Genomic DNA, 15,258 nt, shown 5'->3' with positions numbered 1-15,258 from the left:
GGAGAGAGAGAGAGATAAGGGGAGCTCACTTTGAACAAGATCGACATTCCGAGCGAGATGATGGCCGTTGGGGGAAGGAAAGGAGATCTTCTCGGTGAAAAAGAAAGGAGACCTCTTCAAAAGGAGGCGGACAAGCAAAGCAACGACGTCGTGTCGATCTCTCAATACTACAAACAGCGCGGAGTCCAATTCGAATCGAAGCTCTCTTTCCCCTTTCTGAAGGGAAGCTGAACCTCCTCTTCAAACCCTCACTCTCCCCTCTTCTCTTCCTCTCTTCTCTTCCTCGAGAGTTTGCTCTCGCCCTCCTCCCCCCTTCGGCACCGTACTCTTCTTCCCTTCGATACACGAAAACAGGGAAGGATCCTCTCCCAGTGCTTTTTTGCAGATCGCTCTCGCTCGCTCCTCCTCGTTCGCTTCCCAAACCTCGTCCAAACCTCCTTCCTTCCCTCCCTTTTTTCTTCGATAGGAACGGACTCGACTCTTCCTCTCTCTCCTCCTCCGGATGGCAGCTACCGTTGTTGTTACAGCTCTTCCAGATCACCAGATGGCTTCGAAACCGTCTCTTTACCCTCCTGCCCAATGTCCAAACCACCTTCTTCCAGACCCCTATCAACCTCCTTCCTTCGACCCTTCCTCCTCCTCCTCTTCGTCGTCGTCGTCCTACCAACCTTCTTCGTCAGCTCATCAAGGATATTCGGGGACAGAGAGAGGAGGAAGAGGAGGAGGAGGAGGAGGAGGAGAGTCGAGCTTCTACGCTCCTCCGTCCTCCTCCTCGCACCCTCCCGTGCCCTCCTCGAGATCCCCTTCGCCTTCAGCTCTCTCGCCTCAGTTGACGTTCGAGAACCACGAACCTCAACACTACCACGGTCAAACCTCGTTCGGATACGACTTTCTCCCAGCCGTCCAACCCCAGATCTTCCCTTCTTCAGCCCACCATCCGTTCACGTTCGCTTCAACCTCCTCAACAACAACAACAAACACAACCTCTACAGAACCTCAGCCCTCCAACCATCCTTACCACCCAGCAGCAGCAGCCTCGTCGTCGTCCTCCGCAGTCCAGCAGTACACGCTCTCGCACTCGTCCTCTCATCAGCTCGGAAGCAGCTCACGCATGAGCGGAGAGGAGAGCGACGAGCGCAAACGACGAGGAAGAATGAGCGCTCAGCAGGAGGAGGAAGGTTTTCGGAGAGGAGAGATGTTGGCAGAGAGGAGGAACGTGATGGAGCAGGAGAGAGGGTTCACTAGGAGTGATGGTTGGGAAGGGAGGAAGGAGGATCGTAGAGGAGGGATGGAGGAGGTCGATTGGAATGGATCCGGAGGGGACGAGGACGAGGACGAGGAGGAGGCGAGGGAGGGTACGAGTGGGTTGGGAAGGAGGGATAGTGGGACGGGATCGAGAGGGGAGGTGAGTTTCTTTCGGCCTTTTTGATCAAGAGAGAGAGAAAGGGCGAAAGGAAGGAGAGAGCGAGAGCTGACCTCGTTCGTTCGGTCTCTTTCCTTTGTCGCGTCTCTCTCTCTCTCTCTCTCTCCTTCTTTCTTCAGATCAAGACTCGTCGACGAACCTCTCGAGCTCAGTTCCAGACTCTCGAAACCATGTTCCAAAAGACGTCGAAACCTACTCAGACGGATCGGAAGAATCTGGGAGAACAGCTCGACATGTCTCCGCGTGCGGTTCAGGTGAGCTCGATCGTCTCTCTCCCTCTCTCGAGCTAGATCTCCTTCCTCCCTTCGATTCCTTCACAAACCCGAGACTGATTCAACGCTTCAAAATCTTTCCTCGTCTCGTAGGTCTGGTTCCAAAATCGGTTCGTGTCCTTTTCTTCTCTCTCTCTCCTCCTCTTCGCCTCGGTTAACCCTCCGACCGGGTTGTTCGACCTCTCTCGGTCTCTCAAAGGGAGAGAATCTACGCATCGTTCTGAGACCCTTCGCAAAAGCTGACACGTCTTCCTCTTCCTCTTCGTCACCTCTGCTTCCTTTTTCTACAGTCGAGCAAAAGCGAAGAAGCAACGTCAAAAAGCAGCCTTCGACGGAGCTGAACCTCTCCCTCCACCCCCTCCTCCTCAAGCCTTCGCGGACAACAACCTCTACTCAGGCGCTCCTCCTCCTCCTCCTTCCAACTCTCGAGTTCACCATCCCTCGATCGGCTACGACTCCATGCCTCCTCGTCGAGCTTCAGCCGGCGCAGGTCCGTCGGGGAGATCTCACTCGGACGAGGACCGGATGGGCTCGTCGTCCTCGCACTCGATCTCGCCGGAACCGATCTCGCCTCCGTTCGTTCCTCACCACAACAACGGGGCTCCCTTGGGAGGTTGGGAGACGGTACGACATGGAAGCAGCAGCAACCTGAACGGAAACGGGAACGGACAGATGCCTCCTCCTCCGTTCCCTCCTCATCAGCCTCAGCCTCAGACGAACGGTCAGCAGCAGCAACAGCAGCAGCACCCGAGTTCTCAGCTCCTCGGACGTCCGCACGACCCAACAGGAAGGAGGAGCAGTGCTTCCCCAGTCTACGACGATCGATCTCCTCAGTCGAGTTGGAACCCGGGAGGGTTCGACTCTCGAGGCCCAGGCTTCGTTCTGCAGTCGCCGAGGAGAGGATCTGGGATTCTGGGAGCTGGAGGGGAGCCGAGAATGGGAAGGAGACCGAGTACGACTCCTGCAGATGGAGGAGGAGGAGGAGGACCTGATCGAACGATCAAGAGGAGGGATTCGAATGGAGCGCTCGTCCTGGATACCGGAGGACGTCGAGGAAGCATCCCTCAGAACACCCATCCTCACCAGCAGCATCACTCCTCCTCTCCTTCGCGTCAAACCATTCGACCCATCGTTACGTCGAACGGAAGCTCCATGGAGGTCCCGATCTCGCATTCGTTCCGAGGAGGAGGAGGAGGTCAAGGAAGCAGGCATCCAGGCTCGACCGTCGCTCAGTATCTCAGCTCGTCGGCAGGTTCGAGGAGGTCGTCCCTACCTTCGATGGGTCCGTTACCTCCTCAAGGAGGTTCGACGAGATCCCCTGGAGGGATGTACGCTCCTGCGATCAGTCATGGAGGAGGAACGAGGAGGGAGCTCAGTCCGATTCAGGACGACGGAGGGTACGCGTCTTCGCAGAGCTTTGGCTCGATGGGACCTGGAGGAGTCGAGCAAGGGATGTTTCATCCTTCGTATGGGAACCCTGGTTCTTACGGTGGATCTCCTGGAGGAGGAGGAGGACCTGGCCTCGTCGATCAGGAACCACCGCGTCGTCAACAACCTCACCCTTTCTACGGCCACGGTCCCATCCCAGAACCTTCCTACGAACCTCAACCTCCTCCTCTCAATCAAGATCGAACTCGAAACAACTCCTACCACCACCTTCACCAGCAACATCAACCCTACGACGAGATCGATCCTCTCACGATCCAACCTCCTCCTCCTCCTCCCCTCCCTCTCCCTCAATCGGCTCACTACTCCTTCCCCGGTGCTCCTCTCACCTCCATCTCCCCTCAGTCCAACCTCCTCTCGCGTCGAAACTCAGGTCAAACGATCCCTCAGCAACCGCTCTTCACCTCCTCGCCTCACGAATCCTACGCTTTCCCTCCTGCGCCGATCGGGACGCTTCCCGAGCAAGGGTTCTCGTTCGGGTCGTATCAGCAAGGGAGTGATGCTGGCGGGACGACGGAGAGGGAGGAGATGGCGATGGCAAGGGATGGGAGTACGGGTGGGGATAGCGATGGGAGTTGGGCGAGTTTCGGAGGGGGTGGAGGAGGAGGCGGTGGGTTTGGAGCTGGACAGGATGGGACGGGACATTATCCTGTTGGGGAGAACGGAGGAGGGTTGATGCCTCCTGGGTTCCATCCGGATGCGAGGAGATCGTCGGCGTGAGTCTTTCTTGCTTCCTTTCGACGCGTCGAGTTTCTCGTCCTCGTTCTCGTTCCTTCCTTCCCTTTGCTGACTTCTCTTCTCTTCCCTTCGCACTCTCCTCTCCCAAAAACAGACCTGCCGATCTCCTCCAGAACTTCTCCTCCCTCCAAGTCCTCGGAGCCGCAGGAGGTCTCCCTCCCTCCGCTTTCCCTCGTCCCTCACCGCTCAACCCAGCCTTCGCCGGCCTTCCGAACAACGCGGGAGGAGGAGGAGGGACGTCTCCTTCGAGGAACGGTGTGCAGCCGCTCTACGCTATCCACGAGTCGAATCATTCGGGCTCTGGGTCGGGGAGGAGAGGAAGCGGGCAGGGGAATCAGCAGATGGGGATGCCGGAGGGATTCGTTCAGCAGCAGCAGCAGCAGCAACATGGTGGTCAGCAGCATGTAGATTGGGCTTCGAGTAGTCAGCAGGGGATGGATCCTGTGAGTTTTCTTTCGTTCGCTAGACGTCGTCGTCGTCGTCGCGTCTCGTCGTTGACCCTCTTCCTTCCCTTTCCTCCCCTCTCCCAAGAACTATCCTTACCCCCCCTCGAGTCACCATCAATCCTACTCCTCTTCCTCAGGAGGAACCAACACGACCGCTTCCCAATCCCGACCTTCAACAGGCAACCAACCTCCTCACCTCGCTTCCGGCTCCTCCGCGTCCTCGCAACAAGACCCCTTTCAGAGTTTCGATCCCTCCACGTCGTCGTCCTCCCTCTCGTCCCAGCAGCAGCAACACCTCAGCAACCCGAACCTCGTGTTCGAACTCGAGGGACCTGGGTACGACGACGAGGCGGCGGCGAAACTGGGGGGGCAGGCGGGTGGAGGGTTTGGATTCGCTTATCGTTGAGCTTTCTTTCTTTCGTCCTTTTTTACTCTATCAACACACACACACACTCACGACTTTTCAAAGACAATCACTTACCTTTACCCTACTCCTTCCCCACTCTCTTGTTACCCCTTCTCCTCTCCCTCGTATCCTCCCTTCGCTCGTTCGTGTGTTTCTTTCTCTCTTCTCGGTCCCACGGTCTCTCTCTCCCTCTCCCTCTCTCTCTCTCTCTCTCGGAAGCGCTTCAGGATACGTTCCTTACTTTACTAGATCTCGGTTTAACTAACTCACTCACGTTCCATTGGTTCTGGTCTTCTCAGCTCTCGGGCGGAGAACTTCTCTTCTTCGGTTTTCTCGGTTTCGTTTTTCGCTTTTTGATCATTTTTTTTCGCCATGTGTTTCTACCTTCGGGGTTCTTTTTGAGGTTGTGAGCGAGGAACGTGTGTGAGAGAGAGAGAGAGAGAGAGAGAGAGAGAGAGAGGAGATGGGGAGAAGGGGAGAGAGGGTTTAGTTTGAAGAGATGGTTGAAGGACGCGTCGAAGGATTCGACCGGTGAATTTGCTGATGTAGAACGAGTCCGGCTGAGTAGCTGATGAGGCGGTAGAGATGAGAGGGTTGGGGGGGGCGATTGAGCTGAGGTGGGTAAGAGACAGGGGCGGGCAGGAGGAGTGGGAAGAAAAAGGAAACAAGAAGGGAGACACGACGGATTAGTCGAATCTGCGGACGAGGAGGAAAGAAAGCAGAGGAGGAGCGTTTGCTCTCTGTTCTTTGAGTATTTGGTTGTCCTTCCTCTAGGAGAGTCTCACTCGTAGTGGAGAACCTGCCTCGAGGGAAAAGCAACGACGCGTAGAGGGAGAAAGACGAGCGTTGTCGCGACGATGGATTCGATCGCCTTCGTCGCCGATACTACGCCGTTCTGCTTAACGGGAGCCATTGGGAACAGTAGAACTATCTTCTGGTCATTGCGGACCTGATTCAGGCTTCTAAACGATCCAGAAATGAATAGAAGACGAGGGGAAAGCGAACGGCGTCGCTTCTGCGACCGGGAGCGTTCCTGCTGCCTTCCCTGGTGGTGTTCGATCTAAGATTTTCCGCGTCGCAGCTCTAGAGTACGTTGAGTCTCTCCACGAAGCTTGAAGCGGAGAAGGACTCTGCAAGGGAGCGAGGGGAGAAGCGAAAGAGAGCGCTCGAGTCAATTCGAGAGGTGGTCCGACGAGGAGCTCGTCTTTCGTGCGAACATTTTCGGAGGTTCATTTAATCGAGGTTCTATCCGTTTCACCTTTTCTTCCAGTAGAGCTTGTAAAACAAGAGGAAGAGAGAGACGAAGAGAGAAAGAGAGGGCAGGTTGAAGGGGAGAGAGACGGCTTGGGCCTGCGGTCAGCTTTTCAAAGTAGGCTGAAAGAGAAGGCAGCGCTCCCTCCTTTCCTTTCTCTCTCGCAACTTTCAAGGCGAGAATTACTTCCCTACTTGTTTTCCACCCCTCCCACCTATCGGCATACACCCCTCCCTCTCCTCTACCGACACGAACAAGAACGGGGACGAAGGGTGCAAGAGCAGAGGAGGGAGAGCTTCAAGAAGAAGAAGGGAGGGAGGAGGAGGAGAGAGAAGCTGAAGGAAGGAGGAGTCTTCCTCCCTCAAAAGAGATGCTTTTTCTCGAAGGACCTTGGGAGCTGGAAGGGTTCGAGCTTCATGCTTGCTGCTACACGCTGGTGTTTGGGAACATAGGAGACGAAGCACTGTACTGACTATCCTTTCTTCCTTCCTCCCTCCTCATCACCACAAATTTGTGCTTCTCACCACCCTCGGCCCTCCTTCAATCCCCCCTCCCAATCTCCCCTTCACCTCACCTCGCTCAAATTATCACACCTGCCTCTACTCCTGGATCTTCCCTTTCGACTCGTGCAACTCTCTCCTCTATGGCTACCCTACATCCTCCTCGAATCACCATCCAAAATCACCTCCAACTCGCGCGACCTCACCCTCCCTCCCTCCGTCCAATCGACCTCAACCTACTCCTCAACTCTCTCCCTTCGCTGCAACCACCTCTCTTCAATCACTACAGATGGGTATTTCAAGAGACTCACGCCACAAGAGGGCCGCCACCGGAGCGAAGCGTGCATTCTACAGGAAGAAGAGAAAGTTCGAGTTGGGAAGGCAGGGTACGTTTCCTTCCTTTCGTCAAACTGCCTATGGATCCTTCCTCGACAGAGGAACAAACGCTCATCCTTCTCTTCTCGCCTCTCTACAGCTGCCTCCACCAAGATCGGCGCTAAGCGAATCCACACCGTTCGAGTTCGAGGTGGAAACCGTTCGTTCAGCTTTCCCTCCTTCCCTTCCCTTCCCTCGCTCCGTTGAGCTCTCGCCCCTTCTCGAACCTCGGAGGCTCACCTCCTTCTCTCTTCTGCTTTCTGACGCAACAGTCAAGCACCGAGCTTTGAGGTTGGAGTCCGGAAACTTCGCTTGGGCCTCTGAGCACTGCACCAAGAAGACCCGAATCGTGGGAGTTGTGAGTTGTCGTCTCTCTCCTTATCCTTCCTCTTCTCTAGCCGATGCCTCCCTGGCTTCGTTGGCCTCTCGTGAGCTTGCCTCGAGCAGATGAGCTGACCCTTTGCTCGTCCTTCGTTCGAACCTTTCTTCCCTCAGTCTTACAACGCTTCCAACAACGAGCTTGTCCGAACCAACACCCTCGTCAAGTCTTCCGTCGTCCAGATCGATGCCACTCCTTTCAGGCAGTGGTACGAGACCCACGTACGTTCTCTACTCTCGTTCATCCCTCTCGACATCTCGAAACCCTCAAAGCTGACCTCGCTCGCTTTCCTTCCTTCGACTTTCCCTCCAACAGTACGCCCAGCCCCTCTCCGCCAAAACCGCTAAGCTCTCCGCCCCCGTCGAGGAGAAGAAGCTCTCCAACCACGCTACCCGAGTTCTTACTGAGCGAAAGGCCGACTCCAAGCTCGACCCTGAGGTTCGTCTTCTCATCTCCTTCCAGTCGAAGCCTCGAGCTGACCTTAGCCTTCTCTCCTCCTTTCTTTTCTCCCTTCACAGTTCGCTAAGCAGTTCACCACCGGAAAGGTTCTTGCCATGATCTCGTCCCGACCCGGACAGTCTGGTCGATGTGACGGATACCTTTTGGAGGGAGCCGAGTACGAGTTCTACCGACGAAAGATGTTCGTTCCCCTTTCCTCTTGTTCCTTCCTTCTTTCGACCTCTTTCCCTTTCGCTGACCTCTCGTTCTCCCTCCGTTTTTTCTAGTCTTTCCGGAAAGGCCAAGCACGCTGCTCAGGCTTAAACGGAGGGAAAGGGTTACGACGTTTCTTTTATGCATCCTTCTCAGAATTTTGGGTCTAGAAAGTCGAAAGAGGAGCGGGACGGACGTCGAGTGAGCCCTAAAGTCATTTGGAGGAGAGTCGCCTGCCTCGCTTCGATCCTTCGCAAAAACATCACACCCAGCTTGTTCTTCTCCTTCGACCGTGGAAGAAACGAGGCATATGGTCGGAACGTAGGAGCCGAATGATTTTTTGGTCGAGAACGGTCATGTTGAGTACAAAAAAACGTGAACGCGTCGAAGCCAACCAAATTCCTGCTCCTTCGGTCTCTCCCGCCTCGAGCACGACCACCAGCCTTCGTTCACCAGATCGGAGTTCGGCAAGTCTTTTTGTGAGACTTCCAGTGAGCCTTTTGATGTTCTGCGAGAGCAAAGGAGGAGAGGAAAGAAGGAAGGCAAGTCGGATCTCGATTGAAGACGAAAGTTCGAAACGAAGGAACGATGAAAACGGAGAAAGGTGAAGGTCTCGAGAGCAAGGACAAACCTGGTGAGCAGTAGCGTACTGCTTTACACTGGGAGGAAGGGAGAGAAGATTCGAGAGTCAGCAAGGAGAACGAGAAGAGGCGAAGGAAGGACGCGTCGAACGTACTCGACCACAAGCCATCATCTCAGCTCCCTTCTTCAGTTTCCTGCACTTCCCAAGACCCCTTCCTTCACAATTCCACCAGCACAAACTAGCTCTAAACTCGTCTCGATACCTAGAGCACTCCTCGTGCTCGTAACACCCTCTCAAAACGATCTGGAGGTTCCCGAGATCCTGGTGGACTCTGTTCATCTGGTCCTCGGTTTCAGCGTCGGCGAGAGGGATTTTCTGCTCCAGAAGGATCCCGAGGCTATCGAGATCCTCGAAGAGGGCCGTGGCGACGGGTGATTGGAGATCGGAGGTGAAGGAGGAGGGAGTGGAAGCGACGAAGACGAGAGCCTTGACGGCTTCGAAGGCGCGACGGATGAAACCGTGGTAGTACTTCTTGGAGACCCAGGGTTGCTGTCGAAGACAGAGGACACAAAATCCGAATCCGTAAGGGTGAGAAAGAAGAAGAAGAAGGAGGAGAGAGGTAAGTAGCTCACGTTCGCCTCCAACCTTCCGATGAACGACTGGACCCAAAGTCGAAGGAACTGCATAGCGTCCATGAGAAGACTGCGACCTCCCTGATGATCTCGGACGTAGCGACTGAGATCTGGTTGCATTCGAAGAGCCGAGAGGACCGTGAAGACGTGATCGTCCGTCCAGAGGGGAACGGACGAGCGAGCGCCATGGAAGAATGCTGCTCTAAAAGCATCGATGAAGGTTGGAAGGTACAAGTGACAGAACTCGGACTGTGGTCGAGGAAGAGAAGGTTCTTTAGGTCATGTAGCAGGAAGATAGACTCAGCAAGGGAGAAGGGAAGACACACCATGATCTCGTCCAACTCCTCCGCTGGACGATTGAGGAGTTTGAACAGCTGTCAAAAGGGACGAAGAAGATTAGAAACACAACAAGTAGAAGCGTTAAGTAACTCACCATAGCACTAGTGTCCTCGAGGTCGTGGTAGGTCTGATGGACGGATTGGGGAAGGAAGACGAGCTGGAAGCATTGGAGGGGTTGGAAAGGGTTTGCCGTCCCGAGCGCGATGAGGGTGCGAGAATCGGTGATTGTTTGGGCGTAAGAGTTATGCAAACATCCAAAGAGCTCTGCGAGCCTCGGAACGCTGACTTCTCCCATGTTCGAGAGCGGGACGGGTCGTCGTTGGAGGGAGGGAGGAGAGAGAAGGTTGAGCTCGACCCTCGGTTTCGTCCTTCGATTTCCGCCCCCGGCTCTTCTCCTCTCAACCTTCACCTCACCACAACTACTCTCATGTCTATACCTCCCCTGAAGGTGAGCTCTCCCCTGCGCTCCCTAGAGGCGTTTCCCGTTTCAAAACTCACTGAAGGGCGTGTTTTTGCTCCTCAGACCTCGACCGCCTTCCTGTCGACTCGCATCTCCATCGCCTGGCTCCCAGATCCTCCCTCCGAGCCTACGGACACTCTCGTTCTCACTGGAACAACGTACTACGTCGACCTTCGAATCCTGAAGGAGGACGGATCTCTGGATTGGGGCATGGCAGGCGTGAAGGAGATGATCGGAGGAACCAAGGGTGAGCTCGCAGCTCACTTCCATCTCTCCCTCCCTTACTTCCCATTCTTTCCCCTCCCTGTCGTCGAATCTCCTTTCCATAAAGCTCATCTTTATCTTCCCTGTCTTCCTCTCTGCCAGAAAAACCTGTAGCTCGCTTCACGAACATCCTCGACTCTCACCTTCCCTCCTCGAGCTCATCCAACTCCACGGCCAAATCCGACCCATCCTCAGCGACCTCTCCTCCTCTGCCCGATGAAGGCTCCTTCTCTCAGCTTCCCTCTGGAAATACTCTTGAAGCGGGGACGATGGTCAACCCAGCTACCTCGCTCCCACAACTCTACGAAGAAGAGTGGGCTCCTGTACCTGTAGAACGAGGAGCGACCGTCCTTATCTTGCAGTCCATCTCATCGAGAGCGTTCGTTGGAGTTTGCGGAGAGTGGGCGCTGGGGGTTTACGAGACGAAGGACGGAGGGTACGGAGGTTGGAAGGGAAAGAAGGAGGGTGCTTCTTGGACGTTGGTTTGGAATTTGGGAGAGGAGAGAGTCGGGTGGGTCGGAGAGGAGGGCGAGAGTTGGGCGACGAGCTGGAGGGAGGGAGACGAGGTTGAGTGGGCTGGGAGGAGCTGGAAGGTGCTGGAGCATAGTTTGATGGGAGAGGGAAGACCTAAGTAGATGTTTGTAGAGATTTGAAGTGAGTAAGGTGCTCTTTTAGACTATCTATAGAGGATACGGATAAGGAGAGGGCCGCGACGCGTCGAGCTGACCTTTTTTTTTTTTTTTTTTTTTTTATCTGACGGTTGCAGGATCAACGCCTATATTTCATGTCTCCACGTCTCAAGTATACATGCATCGAGCATAAGCTCAAGAAGAGGGATCGTCCATTGAAGCAAGATTGAAGCAAGCTTCGAGTGACGAGCGAAGCGTCGGGAGGCGTGTGCGCGTCGCTCCTCTCTCGCGTCTCCTACCCTCCCCTCTGTCTCAAACTACCCCAACCTTTTTGGAAAGAATCGAAGGCGGCCTTCTCTTTGACCCGAAGAGCTGAAAAGACAGCTCCTTCTTCCTGCTTTCGCCTTCGCCCTCCACCCCCGTCCATTTTGCCGTTCATCCTACCCCCTTCGAAGCTCGCAAGCTCAGAGAGTGAGTGATATACCTTGAACTTGAGATCAAGTCGTGCTTCCCGAAAAACTGACAACCTTCCTTTGTCTCTTGCAACCCCAGTTTGAAGATGAACACGACTTCGCCCGTCCTCGCTCCTCACGAGGATCTCCAAAGCCCCTTCGACAAGTCCAGGCTCAAGGAGAGACAAGATAGACACCCTTCAGCGACCATCACCTACACCTACCACGGCAAGACGGGTCCTGATCATCAATCCGTTCACGAGGTTTCGCTTCGACTCGCCCATCGATCTTTGCCCAACGGCTTTGTCGATCTTGGTCCGAGGTTCTCTGCTACGAAGAAGAACGCAGAGTACATGCGAGTAGGATTCACCTTCTTTCCATCTTTATACTCTGTTCCTCGCAAGCAGCCCCTGAAAAACTGACGTCCATCTTCGCGTCTCCAGGGTCGCTCAGGACGCGAATCGCTACTTGGACGAGCTTTGCCTTCTTGTAAGCCCCATTTCCCCTCTTCCTTCAAGACGAACGATGCTTAGCATCCATTTCACATCTTCACACAGCAGTGAAACTGCCTAGGCGCGAGGAATGGCCCACCTCGTCGTCGGTTGGGAATCCGTCGCCCTCCTTTTGGAGATCCTGGTTCGTTCTGCCTCTCTGCCGACTCATTTTTTCGGACGTCACTGACCCTCATCTACCTGCTATTTTCTTACACAAGGCTGAACGTTAGACGACGTTCAAATCAGGATCTTCGAGTGGCGGGCGAACGGAATCCCTACCGGCGACGAGGTGGACCTGACTCGTTTCTAGGCTTTCACTGGAGTCTGTCTAGTTCCTTCTTTTACTTTAGAAGCGAATTAAGGAAGACGTTCTGAGGTTGCGCTCGTAGTATACATGGTTTGCCTTTTATCTTCGACGAGAGGCCATCACTGTGAAGTCGTCGCCAAGGCCCTTTTCTTTTGAGCTCAACTTCTTTTTGCCTTGCTCTCTTTGGACCCATCAAATCGCAGGAAATGGCCTCTCAAGGCAGCTCCTCCTCCCCTCAGCTCCCTCCTCTATCATCATCTCAAGCCATAGAACTCAAAACCCTCACGAAAACCGTCCCACCGCCATCCTCAAATCTCGAACCATCATCGCCCTCCTCCGAACCTCTCAAAGTCGACGTCGAGACCTCGCCTCTTCCTCCCACAGCAGAGGAGCTCCCAGAGGACGAAGAAGAACACGAGGAGGACGAGCCGATACCCAAATGGCCTTTTCTCTGTTTGATCCTTCAACATCTATCTTCGTAAGTTCAAGTCGATCAAGAAAACAGGACGAGCTCACCTCGCCCTTCCTCCCTCGAACTCTTCTTCCCTGACCTCTTCCTGCTCCTACAGGACATGGAGCGAACGATCTTACTCGTTCGCCTCGTACCTCTACCTCATCATCTTGTTCCCGACTACGCTCATTCCGGCATCGCTCCTCGGAATCGTGGTGACTGGAGCTGGGCTGGTCGGGTCGGGATGGGTCGGAGGGCTGATTGACGAGCGAGAGCGATTGGGGTTCGTGAGATGGGGGATTGGAGTTCAGAAGGTGAGATACTTTTTCTCATCGTTTTTCGGACGTGTGAGCTCGTTGAAGAAGGCAGAATGTTGCAGAGAGAGCTGAGGGAAGCTGATTCCTTCCTCCTGATCCTTCGACCTTCAGGCGCTCGTTTCTGTTTCCTACGCTGCTTTCATTGGTAAGTACCGACCCTCGAGGATTTCAGTACGCATACTGTCTCCCTTCAAAGCTGACTGGCTCATCAAATCTTCCGTCCCAGTCCTTTTTCTTCCTCTTCGCTCAGCGACCTCCTCCGCTTGGTCGAGCGCGCCAACCTCCCTCTCTCAATCCAGCACACCCGCAACTCCTACAGAGCACGCATTGGTCTACATCTGCCTCGCCATCATCATAGTAGCAAGCTCGGGTGCTGGGCTCGCGAGTGGAGGACTCAACGTGGCAATTCAAAGAGATTGGTGAGCTCCGATCTTTGTTCGCGTTTCGTTCGACGACTGCTGATCTATCTTCTCCTCTATCAGGGTCGTTACCATCTCCAAATCTTCTTCCAAAAACCTCACGACTCTCAACACCTATCTTCGACGCGTAGATCTCATCGCGGCGCTGGTCTCTCCGGTTCGTTTTCTCCCAATCCCTCGACTCACGTCTACTCCGCTGATTCGTTTGCTGCCCTTCTCGTCTTCCAGCTCTTCATCTCCCTCCTCACCACCACTCTCTCCTACTCGATCTCACTCTACATCAACCTCTCCATCACCGTCTTTACCCTGTTTGTTGAGCTTTTCTGGATCGGAGTCGTCTGGCGAGCGTTCCCCGTCCTGGGAGTTGAGGAGAGCGGCCGAATCGCTGCCAGGCGGATGAGGAGTGAAGAGCTCGAGCAGCGGGAAGAGTCACAGGGGAAGAGGACTGCGGGAGAGCGATGGGAGGCGTGGAAGGAAGGTTGGAGGCAGATGAAGAGGGATTGGATTGAGTTTATCCGACTCCCCGTGTTTCTCACGTCGCTCTCGATTGCTCTGGTTTATCTTACGACTCTCTCCTTCGGTGAGTGGCCTTAAAAGATCACCATATCGAGATGTGGGCTAACCTGCATCTCTCTTTCATTCAGATGGAATCATGCTCTCGTTCGTCTCGTCTCGACTCTCTTCTGCTCGCTTCTCTCTTCTCGTTCTGACGCGTCGTTTACTCCTCCTTTTCCTGCGTTCCCTCAGCTACCTCAAGTCTCAACGGGACTTTGGAGATCCGTTTATCGCTGGAATGAGAGGTGTCTCCGTCGTGATGGGACTGCTCGGAACCGTTGTGATGCCTTTGTTGGCGAAGCACGTCGGTCTCGTTCGAGGTGGTGCTTGGTCGCTCTGGTTCGTTCCTTCCCCCTCTCTTTTACTTGTGTCGATGCGAACTAACTTTTTTATTTGCATGATACATAGGGCGCAGATCGCCTGCCTGTTTCCTCCTCTCCTCACGCTTTACATCGGACTTCCTCACACCGCGCCTCCCGGTTCGTTCTCCTCCTCGTTTCGTCTCTGTCGCTTTCTTCCCCCACCCAAGCTTCGCCTGACTCTAGACCACTCTCTTCATCAACATCCAGGCCAAGGACCCGTCTGGAACATCGTGCTTTTCTTCACCTTCATTTCCCTCTCGCGAATCGGTTCGTCTTCTCTTTCCCGCCCTTGCCCTCTCCCGTTTCTCTCCACAAACTCACCCTGCCCTACCCCCTTTCCTCGTACCGCTTTTTGCTTCCCTCCAACTCTCAGCTCTCTGGTCAATAGACCTCATCCAACTCCAAATCCTCCAAGAAGCCCTCCGAGACCACCCACGTCGAAACCGTCTCACCTCCCTGCAACTCAGTCTTCAATCGGCCTTCGACCTTTCGAAGTACGCTATTGTACTGGGATTCAATAAGTGTGTATTCAAATTGCGTCTCGTTTCTTCCGCCTCGACGTCCTCCTTCGACTTCGAGTTCGTAAAAACGGAAAACGAGACGCGTCGAATCCTGACCTCTCTTGTTCCTCGTCTTCTCCTCCACCACTTCAGACCAGCCGAGTTCAAATGGACAGCTCTCATTTCTTTCATCGCTGTGTTTTTCGCCGGTTCGTCTTGGCTCCCTCTCTGCCTCTGCTCCTTCTTCGCTTACCTCTCACCTCCCCTCCTCTCCCTCTTCCCTCATCGCTCCTCAACCCGTTCCCCCCCTTCGACTCTTTCCTTTCTTCATCCACAGGAATCACGTACACCATCTACCTCTTCCAGAACCGCGGTCACATCCATCACTGGTCCTTCCTCGTCGGAGGGAAACCGCACGAACACGACGAGCACGAGCATGAACATGAACATCAGGCGAGTGGGAGTGGGAGGGGGAAGAGGTTGGGAGAGAGGTTAGGGCTGAAGAAGAGGCTTGCTGAGACGGTGGTGGGAGTGGTGGGGACGGGAACGACGGATAGGGTTGGGGTGAGATGAGGGACGCGTTTTTTTTTTTTTTTTTTTTTTTTT

The 15,258-nt window shown here is 54.5% G+C and overlaps 5 protein-coding genes across 5 annotated transcripts; 4 read left to right on the top strand and 1 right to left on the bottom strand.

Moving 5' to 3' along the window:
* Window positions 1–121: 121 nt before the first annotated feature.
* On the top strand, window positions 122–5,003 carry BDY24DRAFT_382721 (uncharacterized protein). The gene is made up of 6 exons (XM_076639566.1): window positions 122–1,405; window positions 1,543–1,677; window positions 1,789–1,805; window positions 1,986–3,857; window positions 3,974–4,322; window positions 4,411–5,003. Exons 1-6 carry the CDS (start codon window positions 503–505, stop codon window positions 4,729–4,731), a joined length of 3,597 nt encoding a protein of 1,198 aa, XP_076498544.1. The 5' UTR covers window positions 122–502; the 3' UTR covers window positions 4,732–5,003.
* Window positions 5,004–6,772: 1,769 nt separating this feature from the next.
* On the top strand, window positions 6,773–7,999 carry BDY24DRAFT_413517 (40S ribosomal protein S8; the record flags this gene model as incomplete). The annotated part of the gene is made up of 7 exons (XM_076643198.1): window positions 6,773–6,869; window positions 6,959–7,018; window positions 7,131–7,216; window positions 7,354–7,458; window positions 7,553–7,675; window positions 7,756–7,877; window positions 7,963–7,999. The coding sequence occupies 7 exons, from the start codon at window positions 6,773–6,775 to the stop codon at window positions 7,997–7,999; spliced, it is 630 nt and encodes a 209-aa protein (XP_076498543.1).
* Window positions 7,978–9,126, bottom strand: BDY24DRAFT_382716 (zinc finger MYND domain-containing protein). Its single transcript, XM_076639565.1, has 3 exons — window positions 8,625–9,126; window positions 8,520–8,547; window positions 7,978–8,396 (listed from the first exon to the last, which is right to left on the bottom strand). Exons 1-3 carry the CDS (start codon window positions 8,808–8,810, stop codon window positions 8,338–8,340), a joined length of 273 nt encoding a protein of 90 aa, XP_076498542.1. The 5' UTR covers window positions 8,811–9,126; the 3' UTR covers window positions 7,978–8,337.
* Window positions 9,127–9,802: 676 nt separating this feature from the next.
* On the top strand, window positions 9,803–10,999 carry BDY24DRAFT_439797 (uncharacterized protein). Its single transcript, XM_076644474.1, has 4 exons — window positions 9,803–9,890; window positions 9,966–10,149; window positions 10,269–10,820; window positions 10,933–10,999. The coding sequence occupies exons 1-3, from the start codon at window positions 9,870–9,872 to the stop codon at window positions 10,799–10,801; spliced, it is 738 nt and encodes a 245-aa protein (XP_076498541.1). The 5' UTR covers window positions 9,803–9,869; the 3' UTR covers window positions 10,802–10,820; window positions 10,933–10,999.
* A 1,230-nt stretch (window positions 11,000–12,229) lies between these two features.
* Window positions 12,230–15,233, top strand: BDY24DRAFT_439796 (uncharacterized protein). The gene is made up of 13 exons (XM_076644473.1): window positions 12,230–12,526; window positions 12,618–12,813; window positions 12,928–12,961; window positions 13,043–13,235; window positions 13,299–13,392; window positions 13,464–13,815; window positions 13,880–13,895; window positions 13,983–14,129; window positions 14,199–14,269; window positions 14,360–14,419; window positions 14,526–14,673; window positions 14,806–14,861; window positions 14,990–15,233. The coding sequence occupies exons 1-13, from the start codon at window positions 12,255–12,257 to the stop codon at window positions 15,223–15,225; spliced, it is 1,875 nt and encodes a 624-aa protein (XP_076498540.1). The 5' UTR covers window positions 12,230–12,254; the 3' UTR covers window positions 15,226–15,233.
* The last annotated feature ends 25 nt before the right edge of the window (window positions 15,234–15,258 follow it).

The sequence above is a fragment of the Mrakia frigida genome, assembly GCF_051309035.1.
Source record: "Mrakia frigida strain ATCC 22029 unplaced genomic scaffold BDY24scaffold_8, whole genome shotgun sequence".
NCBI classification, from domain to species: Eukaryota; Fungi; Basidiomycota; class Tremellomycetes; order Cystofilobasidiales; family Mrakiaceae; genus Mrakia; species Mrakia frigida.
Note: the sequence above shows the minus strand (reverse complement) of the source record. Positions and strands in the feature narration are given on the sequence as shown.